A 20,915-nucleotide genomic window follows, 5' to 3' on the forward strand; every position below is an offset into this window, starting at 1 on the left:
CCATTGTATCCTTAAGCAAAACCAGCAGACATTGCCCCTTTTTATTGCCAGTCAGAGGAATACACATGCAACTTGAAGCATTTTTTTATGATAACAGAATAAGCAGAAATAAATAAAACCTGATCATATTAGGAGTTAGCTAGTAACGTGCATATTTTCCTTGTGGGGTCTGCAGCAAGTGTGAAGTTAGATGAGAAAGCTAAAGCATGGCATGTTTGTTTTTTGGAAGAAGCTTTGTTACTTCTCTCCAGTAGTCCAGGTCAGTGCATATCTACTGAAGACAGAAACATTGCTGAAGCAATTTTCCTTAGTTACTGGAAAATTGAATTGGACTAGCCTGTTTTTCAGGAGAATAGCTACCTTCCTTGCTGACAATGTTGATTATGATCTCAGAAACCAGGAGATTTAGTCCAAAAATAAATAAAATTATGATATCAGAAGAATGACCAAAGCTGACTTTGTGCTTGCACCTCCATGTTTCTGTGAAATAGGTTGGTGGTAACCAGCAGAATGAGGTACACCGTGTCCTGAGCCAGGTGTGTGAAAGTATCTTACCTATACTTGTTGATAAAATCCTTTCAACAAATTAAGAAATCAGAGAATATAATTTTTTAGCAGAAAAAAATATAAAAAAGAAAATGAAATGGAAGAATTGAGCCAACTTCAAAGAATGTTAACCAACAATGCATTTCAAAATCAGTTTTGTTGGGGAAGATTATGCTTAAGGAGGAAAAGTCCTAACCCAAGAAAAATTAACTAAGGGCAAGCAGTACATATGTCAAACAAATTCCCTTAATCTTCTGTAAATGAGTGGACCCATAACCTGTGGCAAGGCTGACAGAAGTAGCACCCTTAACAGTTACCTCACTCCTTTCCTTCCATTAAGGATGTTAACAGTCCATGTGATCAATTCAAGGCTGTGAACACAGCAAGCATCTTGATGTCTGAAACCCAATGGCTGTAAGTGTAGCTGCCAGTTTTCTGATCCTCCCTGCTTCGTGTGCTACCTTTCGTGCCTCAGTTGTTGCAAATTAATCTTTGGACAGAATATCCTGCTTGATACCTATTAAGCATGGTTGGTTTTGATAACCAAAATTAATTTTATTATTCTGTTAATTTTCATGAGGTGAAAGTTTGGCTCCAGTGAAGTGAATGGGAATTTTGCCACTAACATCAACATAGCCAAGATTTCATTCATGAGCTGTTAAAACAGTTGAGACTATCATTTTTTTTTCAGTTCAGTTAACAACTCTGCATAGGAATAATAAGAATAAAAAAAAATATCAGGATTGAAATGTCTTCATGTACAGTCAGCAAAGTTGGCTCCATTGTCCAACTACGTGAACCACAGATTGTCCAAACTATTGTGAGATGGCAAAAGACATTTGCCCACAAAAAAAAATTAACCTCTATCTGTAAACTTCAGAAATAAAAAGCCTCCTTTTTTTTTTCCTCACTTACTCAATAGTAAATATCAAATAACCTCCTGAAACTGGAAAAGTTATGGAAATGTTCCCAGTTTGGTGAGCAAGATATGGCTTATAAAGCAAATTATCAATGAAGTTGAATAGATTAAAGAAAAATATCACCTTAGTGCTTATATTTCATTATTTTTGCTGTTGAAATAAAATCAACAAATTACAAAAAAATATTTCAACTCAGCAAATCTCATTCTGGGAAAGAACACTGTAAATAGGTATTTTGGGTCTGCTAAATACGGTGTCTTTATTTTTAAACATTTTAAATAATGTTTTAGGTTCTGATTCAGGGCAAATTTTTCCACTAATCTGTTAAAATACCAAAGAATGACTTCAGCAAAGGTTACATGCATGCTCCATACACATCTGAAAAGAGGAAATTAAATGTGCCTGGGAAAGCGCCTTCTGCAAAGAACAAACAGCAGGTCAGCATGCACAGTGCGCTCCAACTTTTGTTCTCTTTGACAAATCCTATCATGGCAACAAAGGCCTTTCATTTTCTTCCCGGTCAGAATGATGAAGTGTCTGATACTGGGCTGTGTCGGCCTGTGGTAAAAAGGAGCTAACAATGCTGGAAATGACAACTGTGTTATCACAGTAGGAGTAGATAAAGCCAGCTGATGGTAGCACATGAGGTGGTGTATGTCATCACAATTGTATCACTGAATGAAAGAAACATATCTCACAGCGGTCGCAGCCTGAAAGACACTTCAGTCAAGGGAAAATAATAGATTTACCTTTCTTCTCCCCCTCCTTTTTCATTGCAACTGAAATGGAAACAAAAATATGTATTTTAACAACTGCAGTTAATAACACGTAATATCAGTAAAAATAATTCAAACACCTATAGATGAGCCTTTTGTGTACATATCTCAAACTATACATATTTCATGCATGCAATATAGAAATAGATTTCTTTGCCAGATGAAGAAATTGATGATCAGAAAGATGAAGTGCTTCCTCACAGACACCCAGCTCTGCTATTGATGAGAGAAAATTGCAGTTTTCTAGATTCTCACACTTAACTTCAGTCACAAAGTCATCATTCCTCCCAGACTCTAATACTGGGAGATAAAGGCACAGACCGAATATTTAAAAAATCTACAATGAAGAAGGAGAACAGGCTGGAGTGGGAAGGCATGAAAGTGTAGTGGAGGTCTAGAGGAAGGTTATGAAGCATCATCTGTTTAAGAGAAATATGTGCTTTTGTGCTGTTAAAGCTTGTAGTGGTAAAAAAATGCATAAAATAAGAAGTAAAAAACCACCTGAAGTCATGTTCAGGTTTCTAAACCTTTGCCTAACATGGGGAATTACAAGACCTGATCATGTAGCCATCCCACCTCCAGCTACAGTGAGTTTTATGGGAAGGAAGATTGGAAAACACTGGAAGGAAACTGCTGCTTTAAACTTTAAACCCAGTTTAAAACAAGCTGGAATCAGCTCCCCAGAGCAAGCTGGGGACCATTGCTGTATGACCAGTATTCAAACTCTGGAGAAAGAATAAAAGTCCCCCAAAAGCTCAGCCTGGGATTCCAATAAAACATTGCATGTATCTGTAATGGGTACTGTCGAAACATACCAACATTTTACTCAAAGTACTAAAAAAATTGTCTAAAATGGGAGAGCTACCTGCATTTACAGATGACTGCTGCAATCCTGATGAATCTGAGCCAAACTCATACTTACGTTCATTTGAAATCCATGCACTAGCCATTCCCCAGCTTACGTTTATAAGACTGAACCTTCTAAAAATGTAGTAATGATGGCACTTTATTTTGAAACATGCCTGTTAGAAGTGGCAGTGGTTAACCTCTGCCTTAGGTTCGCACTTGTGGGCAAAAGAAGACAGAGGAATTAAAATTCAGAGCTCTTATTCCCCAGAAAAGAGTGCTCAGCACCAGGCTGCTGGTATGAACAGACCGGACGCGGCACTGGAACTGGAAAAGAAACAAGCAGAAGTGGAGCTCTGGAGAATGTGCTCTGGCCCAGGACAGAAATTAAGGGTCGTGAGGTCAAAGGAGGGAGCAGGCACAGTCTCAAGTGTTTGCATTTTGCTGACCTCTGCCTCTTCAGTGTTCTTAAAATGAAAAAGTAATTTTATTTCAAACTGTTAGTACATTTGGATAAAGCAGATCAAAAAGGAAAAGTTAAACCTGAAATTAGTGAAATGTTATCTATCAATGGCCTGTGGCAAAAAAAAAAAAATAAAATTCTGTTTTCAAAGATTTTGAAGTTTTCTACCACTTAGTCTCCTTTGAGAATGAAATACAGTTTTGCATCTCAGGAATGTGCCCAGCAGTAGCAAAAAGGTTTCATGTCTAGAATTAGTGAAAAACAGGCAGAAGGTTTCCAGAATCTGGTCCTCTTTGCAATCACTTTGCCTTCCTAGATGAGGTGCATATCAGAGCTGTGAAGTGCACCTTTCACAAAACTGTCATTACAGCAGATATGCTGTTCCCCGCCCCCCTCCCCCCCCCCCCCCCAGAAGCTGCTATAGAAGCCTCACTGACTTTTGAAAGGCATACTTACATTGCCACTCAAAGTGTTTTGGAGGGACTTTCAAATCAGTAGAAACCCCCAAAATATTAAGACCTGGGTAGGGCTTATAAGCAAACGTGCAGTGCACCTCTGGGCTTCTGACTTCTGTCCTGCCAGTTTATGGGATGTGGCTTACCACGTCTGGTCCCAAGGCAAGCAAAGGCAGGGCAAGGTCCATCTGTGCCTGCCACTGCACTTACGGCTAGCTAATTTCTGTCATTATGCTATTATATCCTGTTGTGACATCTGTTTAAATTTTCAATTTGGCCACAGTTTTGCTGATGGAATGTACTGTAAATACTCAACAAAAGAGGTGGAAGAGACCTCATTCTGGCTACTGTTGCCAATAGCATTGCTCTGATCAAATCCTGTTATTCATACTTAAAATGACAAGGAATAAATGAAAAAGAGCATAGACACATCCTTTACATTGCCCTTTCAGAAGCTGAACAATGTGTTTGTATGTGAAATGCAGCAAAAAGATGGATAGATTACCCAAGGAATTTGGTTTACAATTGATAAAAAGCCAGATTACTTGCTGAGAACGAATGTGAGCAATATATTGTAGCTGGGCAGGGAAAGACATGAAATAAAGTAGAATGATGAGCTAGAAAATGTGATGGTCAGATATGAGAGATGCCTTTGGTTGTGTTCTTTTTTACCTTGAATATTTGGAGAAAGAACAAATATTTAAGCCTACATTTTCTGCGCTGTACTGATGAAAGGTATCATCTAGTTCTTGAATTAGGAATTTGTACCTACAAACCTGTTCAAAGAGGACTATATAAACAGCCTTAAATCACAATCTTCCTTTTCTAGACCTGTCCAAATCCAACCATACATTTCCAGTTAATGATCAAAAGCAAAATAAATTTATAGGATACACATCCCATTTTCAGGGATCATGAATCCAGATTGACAGCTCCTCTGGATATTGGAAGTAAGCACCATCATCTTTTATGTGTTGGTAATGGGGAAATAAATCATTATGAAGCATGGCAGACCTTGTTCAAAAATTTTTCAGTGGGGTGGGAAAATAAAGGAAAATTTCCAATGGCGTAAAGGTCACAAAAGTATCTCAATGTCATAAGAATATTTCATTGAGAAAAAAAGAATAATTCAAGTTCAGGATGGTTCTATTGTTTTTCACTTTCATCAGAAAAACTTGAATCTGGATCACCAGCAGTCCTTTAATCCCATAGACAGTGATGGTTCTGAGGGACATTTTTCTGAGCTGGTCAGCAAACAGAAACATTTCTGATATCTTGAAAACTTGTTGAAAATGTCTTGGAAACACCAAAACCTTGAAAACACTGTTTCTTACTCAACAATAGTCTGTTCCATGTAGGTTAATGACCCAGCAGTAGCCAGGAGCAGATATTTAGTCTGAATACTGTCAAAGAAGTGATTTCTTCCACAAACACTCCTGTTATTTTCATACAACAAGCAATTGGTTTTCATCCCGACACATGAAATTTAACTTCCTCTCTAAATTTGCAATATTTAATTATGAAAATTTGGGCAATGAAAACTGCATTTTGATACAGATATACAGTTCCTCTGTGATGTTTTTGAAGAGCCCTTGACTTTGATTTGTGATTTTCAATCTTACCATGATCATACTAATTAATCTCAAAAGTAATCTGAATCTTTCCTTTCTCCTTCTATGAGACCTTTGCTGTTCTTTCTTAGCCCACTTCAGTGCAACATTACCATGTGAGAGTTTTGTATATAGCACTACAAACGAGATGCATCTTTGATTTATGCAATGGCTTTAAAACACGGTATGTATTTTTCCTAATGCATCTGCATATGGAAGAAATTTTTTCACCTGACTTGTCTGCAGTAATACTTAGGTGCTTTCTTGACTTTACATAGTTAATTTAGAGATAATTTATTTTTTAATATTTTCCCTCCAGTATATATTACATTCTATTAATTGACACTAAATTTTCTTTGACATCATGCTATCCATTCACTTTGTAAATTCAGTGTATCACAGCCCCTTCTGATCCTGAATTCTTTAACTAATTTTATGTCATCTGAAAATTTCATTACATTACTATTTCTATCTTTTCCTGTTAATTAAGGAACATAACATGAGTCCAGACATGGAATTGTAAGTAATTATTCTGTAAACGGGTTGCAAGATGGAAATGAATCAATTGCTCTCTGCTTCCTAATCAAATATTTATTTCCTTCACTACTCTTAGGCAGCAGCTATTTAGTTTCTGCAGTAATTCCTATACTGGAACTTTCCAAAGGCCTATTTAAACCATTCCATAAATGCTGTGGTTATTACTTTATTAAGATATTCAAAACATTTATTACTAAGACATAATTTCCTTTTGCAGAAACCATGCAGGCTAGATCTCTGTGATGTGATTTAAAAGTATTTGCTTTTGTTCTGATTTTAATTATGATATCACTAATTTTCTGACTGATTTTTAAATATCTGGATAACCCTAGCATAATTTAAAATATTATATATTTACCCTGACACACTTTGAGACAGACAGTAGTGATTTGGCTGAAGTTGGTAGAAGTTTTGTTTTAGTTCTTTCTTACATTTGTTTTGGTTATAGATATGTAAGTTATAGTAAAATAAGACCAATCACAGGCTCATCCCATGTCAGGCATTCTGTGATAATTATTCATAGTATATGGTTATCCTGAAGTAGAAAACCACCTCGTGTAGGCAGCTACAGCAAAGCCCACCTCACCATAAATTGTCCATCTGTTCATAGCTCGAGAAGAAGGTACTGTTTTAGAATATTTAAGAACCTTATAAAGTGATATTACTCTCTCGGGTCTTCTTAACAGATATTTTATCTCTCTCTTCCAGTCTTTTTGAATTCAGAATTTCTCTTATCCATGTCAAGAGAAATTTTCATCATGTTAAGAAACTATAGTTAAAAGAACCAGTATAGTGAGCAACAGAGAGGAGAATTTAGCCTTTAAATTGCTTGGAGCATCTGTGTTTAAAATGATTCTCATTCAGGAGCAGGAAACACCTTTCCTGCCCCTCTCCTCCTCTGTTGAGGTTTTAATGAACAGGTTTGGAGAAATAACTTCTTATTCAATTATCTTTATGCATTTTACTATTAATGGGCAAGGAAGATGTTGAGGTTGAACTTCCTTGCATAACCTGACTATTCCTTTTGTCCTAATTTGTAAGACATAGCTGTCAGATCTAATAAGAAAAATGTAATTCGCTAGATAACTTCCCCAAAAATTTACAGTTTTTCTCTTTATTGCCAGCAATGCCTTAAAGAGAATATACACACACATTGTCTAAAATGAAAGCAACACAGGTGTGCAAGGTCTGTTTCAGATTATCAGGATTCACACTGTAATTCACACTGGAGTATCAGGCCCCCAGTAAAATCCCTGTGTAGAGGCGGTGAGTGAGTGGTTACGTTCCTGGGTTAAGTTGCCTTTGACTGTGTGTGGAGACTGGTCCAGCCTCTCATTGACAACTAAGGAAAAGGCAATCCTGACTAACAGCAGAAGCCTGACTTCTATCCCTGTCTGAATCTTTGAAACTTGATGCCTAAAACATATGAAGATGAACTCAAGCACACTCTCAAAGACAGGCTCAAATTTCTGTTTGAAAATATTACAAAAGGCCAAAGAGCAGGGCAGAGCTACCCAGGGATTTGATCTCTCTCCTGCATCAGAGAGTGCAAATCTCTTTTTGCCAATATAATTTTTCAGGGAGATTGCCCAAAGTACAAAGAGTTTTTGGAGAGGGACAGTTTTTTCCTGCATCCGTATAGAAAAGAGTTCAATTGAGCCATAAAATGGCAAAAATCCAGAGGGAGCCTGGTTCTGTCAGCTGTTGAGAAGCACATCATCCCAGTCAGAGAGAATGCTGGGTTTTGATCTCAAATATTATGTGAAACAATACTATTATGCAACAAGAATTTTGTTTTATTGCATAGACGTGTATAAATAAAAAGTTAAAGTTATGCATTCAGAAGACTTTTCAGAGTGCTATTACAGAGACCTGGGTGTCCCAGCATGTAGCAGTCCCTACCTCCAGGAAATACCTTAAGTATCAGTAGACAGACTTTCATTTACAAATCTGTTTTAACTACTGAATGTATATTTCTAGTTATATGTGCAGATGCTACTTAATCAGCTTGAATATATTCCTTAAAAAAAAAAAGTAATAATCAAGTATGAAACCTTAAGGACAATGTTACACTTCATATTTTGCCAGAAAACATACCTCATCTTTAATTTATATATACTGTTTTTTGGAATTAAAATTTTATCTCCTTCTTTTTATAAAATTATATTCATTCACATTATGTAGGGTATTTCTGTTCTTTTTCTCTTATTTTCTAATTTCTTCTAGTGTCTATTGAAGACTTTCTACAGAGAAGTGCTGACTCACAATGGGAATTTTATACCTCCCACTACGACTCAGTCTTGGTATTTATATATCTGTCATTATCTTGGTGTTGATTTTTAAAGCTCTGATCTTTTCTTGAAATGTTTATTATCAGCAATGTTCAGCAATAATGTTCTGTAATGGATGGACCATTTCAACAGGCTGATATTGCAGTTTTTATACACCTGATATATTTACCTTATGTTTAGGTCTTCTTTTATTCAGAGTTTTCTATTGCAATTCTATATTGAGCTTGTGTGAATTTGACTCACATTTCAAAAATGCATTTATCTTAACAAAGGGGTTACACTGTGGCCGCTTCTATTAATACAATTTACAGATTTGACAGATCTCTGCAAAGCAGCAAGTGCTAATCAAACCACTGCTGTTTCTCATGGTGTTTTTGGTTGGCAAGTTTAAACTGAAATGCCCACTGAAGAAGCTCCCTGTGTATTCTCAGTCAGATAAAAAAAATACCAGTGTTTGCAAAGGTGACCTCCTGCTTACACTTCTTTACAGGGCAATGACCACAAGATTTCTGGGACACTTTTCCCTACAGAGGCTTTTCACAAAGCCTGATATATGTGACATGTCACTTATCACTGTGAAGAAAGAGAGGTCTGGTGAAGCACAGCATCCCACATGGATGCTTAAAGCCACTTTATGCATTGGGGTTACACTCTTCTGACAGAATGTCAATGTCTTGTCATACATATTCAGTGTCAGTTAGTTGTATTTGCTTTTGGAAGTGCTGCATTCTTATGAATCCCAGCAGCTGAGAAAGGGCTTATGAAGACCTGCCACAGGGAACAGAAAAGATAGAAACAACTTTTAAAAACCTGCAGCCACTAAGCTGAACTGCCTTCAGAGTGAGCGTGTATAGATTTGCTGCGTCATGAAGTTTGGTGACTGGAAAATGACTGAGATCTATTGTAGACACTAAAGTGCTATCACTATGCATGTACATACACCCTGAGATCTTCCCACTCAAGTTGCACTTTCCTGTTGCAGTCTTGCTCCAAGGTCCTTGAAGGATCTGCAGTTGTGCTTAGAACAGCTACTTTACTGACCTGAGATACACAGAACTTAAAAAGAGGGCAGTTGGCCTGACCATGTGTTTGGCAGCAGCTCATCCAAGTTCTTACAGAGCTAGCTGGACTCAAAAAGAAACGCTGTCACTGCTGTGAGGTATCACTTGCTCTCAGTGAGCTGTGCAAGGCATCAAGTACATCCACAGGTGACATGCAAGGCTGTATGCAAGCCGGTAGGAAAAACTAAAATGAGTAGTGCTCATTTCACTGGTAAAGGCTGTACAGTCTCCGCACCATTAGTTCCCAATAAATTACAGCATTGCTCATCCAAATATCCTACTGTTACTATAAAAAAACCAATTGATTCGAGTTCAAACTTCATCCAAGCCATTGCTCTTTATCAGAAAAATCACAGTTGTTTTTTATGTGACCTTGTACTGCAGTGGACTTAAACTCAGCATAAACGTTCAGATCTTGGTTCTGGTCTCTTGACAAGTAGCAAACTGTAAGACTGTAAGATGACACAACAGCACAGAATCTTTTACATCTCTTGCAGTGTTTTAATCTATAGGTTAAAAAGTTAGCCCATCTGGAAAAATCATGTGTGATATAAAAGTTCACTGGGAACATAGCTCATATTTTCTACTGCTGTATCATAAGGAAAATCTTGCATGTGTCCTATAAACTACTATGGGAAGAAGACTTAATTTTATAAAAATCCCCAAGATAGTGAGGTTAATCACTTCTGGGTACTGAGGTTCATTCTCAAATATACTGAGCACAAAACACATCATGTGCAGTCAGTGGAATTCTACAATGTTTAAATAAACATGTCCTTTCTTGAAAGAACTCAGTTTGGAACTTGTTATTCAACAGATGTTTCACTGGCTGATCCAACTGAGTTAATTAAGTCCTTTTTAAATACTTGTTTTTTGTATGGTTGAGTGAGTGTTTGACACTTCACTGAAGCTAATTTATTAGCAGTGCAGCTAAAAAACTCTTACAGACATGTCTTACTTTTTCTAATATTTGATCTTTTCTAATAATTAGTATTTTACTTTTATTATCACTCCAATTTAAAAATATTTATGGTGATCTGAAGACAAAAATTAGATAAGGACTGCAATGGGAAGCTCAATAGTCAAATACTTAAGGGTCTAATAAATGTTTAACTCATCATTAACCTACCTATGTTTTACAGGTATGTTTACAAGAACCTACCAGGGAGACCATAGACCTTGCTTGCCTGAAGCTCAAAATAAAAAAAACCAGGTTGTATTAAACAAATAATCAATGTACAAAAAAGACCCCTGCACTTCGGTACTCCCTGTTGAATAAAATAAAAAGTACAATAATGCATCCCGATTTTGCTAATGTCATTCACCTTGGACTGAAAATCCACGTTCATCTACTTTGACTGTTTCAAAGAGTTCCAGACTATTTAAGCCGTAGTTCTTTTCATTGCACTTAAGCCTTCATTTTGCTTCAGAATGATACAACTGTGCAAAGTAATAGATTTCTACTGTACTGCTATATACTACCTATATACACTGTGTAAAACAGCTGCACTTACAAACCTGCAAATGTTATCTTTCATAGCTTTGTCAGAGAAAATATTGCTTCATTATTTCTAGTGATCCTTAGGGAAAATGTAAAGATAGAAAGTAATATTATTCAATTACCTGAAGTACTTTTCAAAACTGAGTGGAAGTTTTAAAAATCGACTGCTGTATTCCCATGGCTCAAATGACTGTTAGTATCTAGCAAGTTGTTATGTATTCTTATCCGTGTCAAATTATTTGCACATTTAACCTGACAGACTGCTTTCTAATGAGCTAGTGGTATTTAATCAATATGCAAGTCGTGTCAAAGTAAAACTAAGTTTTGTTTGAATTTAGTTGATAGGAATAAATAAACATGAAAGTAGTTGGTTATATTATAATAACAGTTTTATCACTGCCTAAAAGTGCCTAATATTTGAGAGGTACTATAAATTGTATTTGATTTTTATTTGATGGCTAATGCTGATATTTCAATATAAGAAGAGAGAGAGAAAAGCAGAATCAAGTAACGTGTTATGGAAGAAAAGTAAAAACCAATCTGAAATGACAAATATAAATTGAAAAAATGAGACAAAATTAAGAAAGAAGAAAATAAGTCCTCGTAACTTTAGAGTCTATAAAGTATCACTGCTACAACTTGCTTGTATAACCCTATATATACCTCTTATTTATCAGCCAGGTTAAATGAATGTCCAGCAGAAAAAGATGCCATTCAAGGATATTTATGGATGGCTAAGTGAAGAAACTAGGATTTAATTTAGGAATACTTGCACAATGGATATATTCTCTCAACTGAATCTTATGTTAAGTCTCAGCTCAGCTTGGGGTTGTTACCTTTTTCTTTAGTCATAGTTGAAGCCTTCATTTCTTTTCCTTTTGAATGGTCTGGAAAAGATAACAAACACAATAATTGAAGGAGAAAGTTAGTAATATAAGTATACACTGTGCCCATCAGTACTGTAACAAACATGCATAACACCATATCAAACAAATATGCAAAAGAGGTAAGTGTTAAGAATTAGAATTTTTGTTCACTTCAATAAAAGGCTCAACTTAAGATTTGAAAGCAAACAAAAACTAATTCCCACTAAATTAGCTGGTAAAGTTTCTGCGGTTCAAACCATGCACTCATTCCTGTGCAGCTTATCATTTCAGCCTGCCATGTGAATTCAGTAACAGCTCTGCTACTAATTCACTCAGAATAGACGAGCATTCCTGCTGCAGCATTGGCTGTGAAGATCAGGCAGTGGTTAAAGAATACCACAGTAAGGGTTAAGATCTTATTATCTCTGAATTGTATCAGACACTGCTCTTTCAATACATCAGATCTATTAAGTGAGAGGAAGCTACGTTTAGCTGCATGTCACCAAAAGCTTGTAATTCAAAATATATCAAAACTGCACTGAGATACCAGCAGACCCTTTCATGAGGTTGACTGGTTATTTCCCAACCACATAATGATAAGACATTACCCTTTTCCTTTAAAGCTGCTGGAGGCTTCACATCTTTTCTTTTAATAGTGTCTAAAAAGAAACATTTAATATTTTTCGCAAGTCAGTTTAGAGAAATAAGATGACACTTGAAAAGAAAGCAAGTCAAACAATTTGTTATGAAGAGAGCAAAAAAGACATGATAATTAAATGGATTTAACAGCACAGAAATAAAGAACAGGACAAAACAACGAGGTCATTCATTCATCTTTTAAACTTGAATATACAAAATAATAAGTTTTCAGTATGTCATTAGTTTTTTCACATTTTGAGGAAACAGTTAAACTGTCTTTCAAGTAGGCAATGAAGAATAATAACTTACAACGAGGAAATAAATTCTATAGAGCGGTTGACATCAATGGACTTTTCTTTTGCAAAACCCAAATAAAAAATTAATCCACACTGACAGAATTAAAATATTAGGAATACTGGTCTTGAAAGCCAGAGGCTGCTGATAAAGGTAAGTGGGAGTTTTCTTTATTCAGGAGTGACAAAAGGACCGGTTACTCATTCAGGACTCCATTATCCTTTTAATATCAAAGAGGCCATATGGGTATTGCCTGTTAACAGGATTTCACTTCCTGCATATATATAGCCTTTTAAAATCACAGGCAGGCTGAGTATAAAATAAGAGCAGTGCTCATCCTTTGAATGTGTGCTTATATATCTTATGTCACAATGAATAGTCCAAGAATGTAATTGTATCTTTAATTTTTCTGCTGTATATGATAAAGTATTAAAGGAGATGACAAAAACCACTGATATTCTAGTTCTCTCTTTCTTTATCTGACAAGGCAGAACAAAGGACAAAAAAAAAATCCAGTTGGCTAAGCACAAATGAAGGAAAACTAGGATCTTGTTGTGGTGCCCAGGTGAGACGCATGGACTGACAACAGCAACAGAGGAGAATCCTGAGCCCCAAGTTATACCCTGGCTTCATTCCATGGAGTTTTCACAAGGAATAACGCATTCCTCCCAGAACTACCTCACTTTGCTGTATGACTACTCAGTACTCTACACTATGCCAGCCATGATCTGGACTGCATTGAATATCACCTTCTTCCAAAAAAAGTGGGAATTTGTCACAATTTGGACATCAGATGTGCCTTTATAGCTCAGGAAGCATGCATAGTTCTGCTAGCCTTTGCTTTTCCCCTTAAGTTTTTGAGCTGTTTCAGTACTCTTCAGAAAGTCATCAGTGGCTGTGAATCCTTTAATTCTTTGTATCAGTGTTCTGTACATGTCACATTGCAACAAATAGGGTTTTCTCCAAATAGACACTATCAAACAGTCCATGATCTCTGTGTGCACAGCTATCAGGCCAAGCTCCTGCAACTGAAAAGATTGGAGACATATATGTCTATGTTGACAGTAAATTAGGAAAAAATCCTGACTTCTTTCAGTCATCCTCAAACAGCTGGATCTGTCAGTAGTCTCAGACAGTCTCATTCTTAGTCAACCACATTCTTGAACCATAGCCACATGAACCAGTTTTAGTCTAGGTTCCCTGCAAGAAAGTCGCCACTGTAGGATTTAGACAACTTGTTTTTGGCAGACTAACATCCAAAAGTGGTATAAAAATCCATTTTGGTGTTTCCCCCAGGATGCAATTTCAAATATCTGAATTTAAAAGAAGCCTAGGTAGTTACTAGTGACCCTACAGGGGATCTGTAAAGCACAAATCTTGTTAAAAACAGTATCATGGGTGAAATGATCTAAACATGAACCAGGATGGGTCTGGTTTTCCATCTTGGTATATTCCTACTGAAGATCTGTTTCTAGCATTGAATAGATGTTCTGATATTCAGCTTTGAACTTCTTAATTTCTGCACTTACCTTTTTCCTTTGACCCCTCTGGATTCTTGGGATTTTTTCCTTTCAGGGAATCTGTAGGGAGATAATTATGGTTTTGAAACTTAGAAGATAGGACTGCCCTTCTATATTTAAAAGAAAAAAAAAACCCCAACAAATACTTAAAGAGTAAGACTAAAATTATGAACATAAATGGATGCAACCTTGACCTGTCTTTACATTCTGTCTAGTGACCACCTTGTATTTTTTGAGGTGCAATGTTAGTAGCAAATTCAAGAGCAGAAGTTACTATAGATCACTCTGTCTTTAGAGATCTCACAGAAGGAAGAAATTGGAAAGGAGAGGGGGAAATGCAAGTAATGACATAGGATTAGAAATTCTTAGGGCTGTATCCAAAACTTCATGCAGACAGAAAGGATTATTCTGTTTTCTCTGATGGTCTGAAGCCAAATTTTTTCCTCAGCCTCTCAGGAAGCATGCATTCAGAGTCAGCAAGCACAAGAAAAACACACAGTATGTTGTAAATAACTATTTTTTTAAAAAAACCAATAGCCTCTTGACCTCTTAAGTGTATGTACCAGGGAAGATTAGGAGGATAGTTTTTTCCAAACTGAGGAAGTAATTTCATAGCCTTATGAAAGTATGTGGTTTGAGTGACATAATATCATAGTTTTCAGGGTGCTGAGTAAACCCAATTGCACTACATCTGACAGGATATAGCACCTAAGGATCTAGAAAAAACATGCACTTTATTCCAAATGAAAGTTAACCAAATCTTCAGTAAAACAGATAAAGCTAAGAGAAGATCCTTTCCAAAATAAGTTTAACTCTGATCATCCTCCTGGCTGCCATGGTACCAGGAAGCAATCCCACTTATCCATCTGGCTTTAAGTGCGAGTTGTAACAGAAAAAGTACACTTCCAGAGTGGCTGAAGCTGTTAGGGAAATCACACCATTCAGGGACAGGTACTTAAATTAGGAGCTTGGTCTTCACAATAGCAGGTGGACTTCTTCAGGGGATTGAGAGAAAATTTGCAGTGTGAAGACTGAAACCTTTTGAAGGAGCTTTTATGTTGACTGTATAGGAAGCCTTGAAACAACAGCTACCCAACCTGACCATTTTACTCTGTGTAAATTTATGATCTCAAAGACCAGCAGTCATTGTTACAGCCACAGGCACAAGCCATTGCCTTTGCCCTTGTAGACTTGCTGGCATGTGCCCATGAGGGGCTTTTTTTTGTCACCTCTGTAGCAGGTGTCCCTGAGATCTCCTGTGATTTGTAGCTCCTAAAGCAGCTTCAGTAGTTTTGACCGTTAAAACTTTTGGATAGCGCTATCAGTGCAGGACACTTTCTGTGGTATACTGACTTCCCTACCGAGCCAAGGCTACTGAGATCACCAGTCCTGTTCCCCTTCCAGGGAGCAGGCTTTCATCTTCAGGTGTTTAAACAGGGACTCACTAAAGACTTTTCAAATTTCTGCTCTCAATGGACCACTTTCCTTCTGGTCCCAGAAGAGGTAAAACATAAAGTTGGCTTAAAGCCAACATTCACTTTGCTGCTTTCTTCCTGCATCCTACTCCAGGGGTGAAGATGAGTCAGGTTAGGAAGATGGTATGGAAAGATGGAGCATCAGCAGTGTGTGAACTCTTCAGGATAAAGATGTAGTTCTTATGCAAATGACAACAACAAATCAGTACATAGAAATAGGAGGAAGTATTAACAGAACACACACTGCATTTCTGTAGGTGAGTCTCACAACATAACTTTCTACTTTTAAAGAAAAAAAGGAGTATTATAAGTTAAGGTAAAAAATGCTACAGGCAAGATGTTACTTCCTTTTATTCTACCTCAAATGAAGCACAAGCACTGCATGGCAAGTGCAAATCAGCACATTTGTTTCTTAAATGACAATGTGCTATTATGTATATGGCAAGAAAGAAATACACACTACTGACTTATTTCCCCTACCAATCTGTGTATAAAAATAAATAGGGTTATTATCCACACATAACTGACATAAGGAAAGATGCAAAGATATCCCAAAACATGACAGAAGCAAACAAGAGGGAAAAAAGGAATATTTGTTTGGAAAACAAATCATGGAACACCGGGTAAGAGTGGATTTAGATTACCTATAGAGCACAAATACTGTCACTTAATAACTCAGCATAGTGCACTTGTAGCAAATTTCTTAGAAAAATTAAGTGAGGAGTTATATATGATGTATCATGAGCTTTTAGTGTCACTGTAAAAGACTCTGGATGAATGAGCTTCTGCTCTGATTAGCTGGGTAAGACATTTACCAAAAAAACACATGGCAAATTATACCTGAGGGTTTAATTGACCTCACATTATTTGAATATACTTATGTTAACAGAAAATCAGCTTTTATATTCATTATTGTAAGTGGGTTTCTTCAGGAAAAAGCTGAAAAGCTAGTTATAAATTCAGAAGGATTCTTGAGATGTCCTTTATCACAAGACAATGGAAATTATATTCTTCCAGCGTTCTTCTTAATTACTGCCAATAAAATTAAACTCTAAGATTGAGGGCATTTATTCAGGTCATAAAATAGATAAGGTAACATTGTGAGGTTGTGATCTATAGAGTATCCCAGCAGCAATTCCCATGTTTCAGGGTTTTATTTTTCCTGTCCCTGCTTTAAGTAAAAACACTTGTTTTTACTTAAGGACATCATCCTTGTTCATTCAGACTTAGCCTATCCTTCAAAAAGAATGAGGTCTCTTTTATTGCATAAGGTTCCAGGCAAACATTAATCATCACAAGTATTTAACACCTCATCTAAAAACGCTCTTTTATTTGGTTTTACATGAATAGTAACAAACTCCCAAGCTACCTAATTAGCATGCATATGCAGTCTTAAATATCCTTACTTTCCTGTGTCCTTCAATATATTTTTATTTGCCAGAAACATCCACTTCAGGAAACAGTTTGTAAGACACCAAGTTGCAAACACTGAAAAGAAGCCCCCAGTAACTTGGTCAAACTTTACAGAGGCCCACTGAAGAGGCTTGAAGAGGTCATGGAGAGGGGAAAGACTGGCATGCAAGAAAGGCTTTGATTAATTTGTGCGTTACAGTTTGGGCAAATATGGTGACTGAAGTAGGGGATTTATAGTGCTAAATATATGTTTATGCAGCAGAGTAATTCAGAATGCAATAGGGAAAGCACATAGCCCAGAAAGGCACCAAGATTTCTAAGGGTTTCTCCCACACAGCATTATAAATTCTTCCTATGGAGTCTTTCTTTGCTGCCAATATATTTTGGACCGAGCTATTCAGCTTGCTAATCGGTACCTGCATTTTTAGACACAGACACTTGAATTGTGCAAGTTTGATGCCTCTTATGGGAAAGCCTCTTATGGCTGCGTCAGCCAGTGCTCTCGGGATCTGAGGGGCCAGGCTCATCTGGGCTGGACATCTGTCTGCTGCAGGGGCTCAGGAGCCTGAGGTACATTTACAGCTGTATTCAGCATCGAGTAGTAGGTTGAGATCTTGCTTTTAGCAGCAGTAATGCATTGGGCATACATGACAGTATTACATGGGGTAAAGAAAGTGTTGTGAAGCTCTAAATGGTAAGACTTTTGAGTAATATCCTGGAATTTTAACAGATGTTTTTGCTTTGTTTTCCTAAAATGTAGGAAAGCGGATATAACAGAGCCTGTACTTGATGTTTAAATTCAATTCCTGCCTACCTCTTTCTGAAGGCTGGGTGGAGGAGGTCTAACCTGCTCTTTCATGTTAGAAGGACTTGCTAATAACTTAGTAAGTTGCTGATCTATTGAGCATGAGCCCAGGAGATCAAAAGCGGTGCTGTGGGAGCACCCATCGAAGGATGCGCTACAGAAGCTTGTTCAGGGATGGCAAACCCCTTTCCACTGGTTCTAAAGAAACTCTTGCCAAAGAAGAAAAATGTTTTGGGTCTTTTCTCCCTTCTTCTTTGCCCCCGCCCCTTCTCACTGCCATCAATAATCCTTTGAAAGGAGCAGGCTGAGCATACCTGCTCCATTTAAAGGAAGAGGGGGCAGAGCTGTTACTCAAGTGGCTCCTTTAATTTTTCAGCACAACTCCATTAGGGAACAACAGATTATAGACAATCTGTGAAGAGGGCCATGGGACCCCAGGACAGTTTGGATATACACTTCTGATTCAGATAAGTAAGCTTATGCAAATGGGGCATGTGTACATTGGGAGTAAACTACACAGGATTTGCAGATTATTATATGCAGATTATTATAATTTAATTTTAATTTGTGTATAAAGAAGTGATTAATTAGTGATTACCCAGTTAAACAAGAGCGAATGAACAGCTTCCAGGGTTTTGAAAATGTGTCTAGCAATAAGATTATTCCTTCTTCTCTTTTAGATTTTTGTTGCATCTTTCCATAGTGCTTGAACTAAACTCTTCATGCAGTTCTTCATTTGAAATAGCATATAGTGACTATAGTTTAGAATAAATATTAAAATGTCTGTGTATATGGTAGATTTTTTTATTCTGAAGAACCCAAAGAACATGTCAAATAAGACTTATCCATAAACCACTCCTCCTTTCAAATACAGCTATCTCTAGAAAGGAGGAAACCAGTAAGATGGGTAAAAAGCACCCAGCAAAATAATGGGTGAAAGGAAATTCAGATGAGCTAATCATCTACTCTGATCAAGTTTAAGAGAAACATGGGAACTGTTTGATAAAATATAAGAAATAAAAGAAAGATTCAGACCAATTCTCATGTTGCAGGTAGGTGGCTGAGTGGATGAAGCCATGGGTTTTTAACTATAGCTTTTACAGAGTCCAGAAAGCACATTACCCACTCATATGCTCATAAATTCTACTCTTTTCCTATTATATCCACAGATTTACACAAGCATTCAGTTCAAACTTTGTTAAGTGGCTCCTATTAAACAATTTGTATTGTTCGGAAGAGTAATTTGTTAGGAAAATTCTTAACTATTACTCATAGTGGTTTTATGATATTTATTTAATTGATTTTGAGACTTCTGAATGTTAACTGGATCACAATATTTTATGTATGTCCTTTCCCCCCTTTTTTTCATGCTATAAATCTTGTAGAATATTCTAACCAATTAAATGTTGATTGGTTAAAATCTACAATGGGAAAGATTTATAATAGATTATTTTAAAATGAAAACCCTCATTCTACTTTGTGTGGTTTTCAAGACATTTTATGTTTTGTTGTGTATTCTTACCTTTATCTTTTAAAGCTGTAGGATTCTTTTCTTCCTTCTCTTTAGCAGGTTCTGTAAAAATAATTTATTAATCTTCAAGCTAGAGTAGTAAAAGGTTAACATCTAATACCTCTGGGCTAATGATTGATTGAAAAATCGGTGGTTTCTAGCTAAGCCCCTGATACCAATTAAATGTGCAGCACAATGGTTTTTCATCAGTTTTAGCATGCTCACACAGTGAAACCATGAACTTTTCTTTAAGTGTGATGAAAGAACAAAGATCACTCACAACTTATTTCACTTTGCAGCTTGTAATAACAAACATTAACTACTGTTCCTAAATTCTGCATCTGGACTTCTAAATTTTCATACAGATGCTTCATATTACCAAGGCTCTATTTGCACTTCTGATCCAGGTAATTCCAATTAAGTTTTATGATAAATTTACTGAAATAATATTATGCTTATAAATTCCTGACTAAACTGTACCATAAAACCAAAATGGCCAATGCAATGAAAGATCTTTTCCTTGATGCGCATAATCTTGGGGTTTTATACAATTTTGTCCTGCCATGTTACCTTTATCTTTTGTAGCAGCTGGAGATTTCAACTCTTTCTGTTTTCCAGGATCTGTAAAAGAAGTATTCACATTGATAAAGTGACAATCAGAAGCCATAACTGAGTGAAACTATGAGGTTTAATCATAAGAGAGAATGAGGCATCTAGATCGTATGAGAGACTGTGACTGTATATTGGAAGAAACAGTGAAAACTGGAGTGATTGGGAGAGTTGTATGTAACACAACAGTTTCTGTTCGAAGAGTTCAGTCCACAAAATGTGTTTTATCAATTTAACTATGAAACCTATAAAATTTGCAAGCTTCAGCTTAATATGAGAGAAGGATAGTTTTTCAACTTTTTTAACCAGAAAGGATAAAAGTGACCCTTTGCCAATTTTGCCTCACCAGACCTGGCTGCGGCCTACTTCCCTCATCTCGGATTGTCCATTATTGCTTAGTCAGTCCAAGGGCCTTCTTATTGAAGCTATTCTTTTCTAGGGGTCAGATGTGTATTAAATTGAGGGAGCAACTCAATAGTGACAAATAGGAGGATGAAGAAGAGTTCTTTTTATTCTGCCTACAGCCAAGTAGTGAAGAGGGCTAGGCCACACCATCCTTGACAGATACTCTATGAGGAAGAGCGGTCCCCTGTGAAAGGCACAAGAAAGTATTTGAACCAGACAGAAAACAAGAATTCTGTTTCAGGCAAAATGTGAGATCATCATTCCAGGTTGATGAAATTGAATTCTTCAAATCTTTTGCTACTAAAATTAAAAAAATAGATAAACCTGTCTCAAAACAGCCTAGTCACAAAGAACAGAGACATGGATTTTGAAT

The 20,915-nt window shown here is 36.7% G+C and overlaps 1 protein-coding gene across 1 annotated transcript in view; it reads right to left on the bottom strand.

Annotated features, from left to right (window-relative positions):
• TRDN (triadin) overlaps positions 1-20,915 on the bottom strand; it is a 235,657-nt gene that overhangs the window by 52,294 nt on the left and 162,448 nt on the right. The window contains exons 21-26 of the mRNA XM_027793516.2: positions 20,099-20,149; positions 19,541-19,591; positions 14,335-14,385; positions 12,481-12,531; positions 11,843-11,893; positions 2,216-2,245 (exon numbers count right to left, since the gene is read on the bottom strand). Coding sequence (XP_027649317.2) covers positions 2,216-2,245; positions 11,843-11,893; positions 12,481-12,531; positions 14,335-14,385; positions 19,541-19,591; positions 20,099-20,149 — 285 coding nt within the window. The remainder of the gene's footprint in view (positions 1-2,215; positions 2,246-11,842; positions 11,894-12,480; positions 12,532-14,334; positions 14,386-19,540; positions 19,592-20,098; positions 20,150-20,915) is intronic.

The sequence above is a fragment of the Falco peregrinus genome, chromosome 7 (assembly GCF_023634155.1).
Source record: "Falco peregrinus isolate bFalPer1 chromosome 7, bFalPer1.pri, whole genome shotgun sequence".
NCBI classification, from domain to species: domain Eukaryota; kingdom Metazoa; phylum Chordata; class Aves; order Falconiformes; family Falconidae; genus Falco; species Falco peregrinus.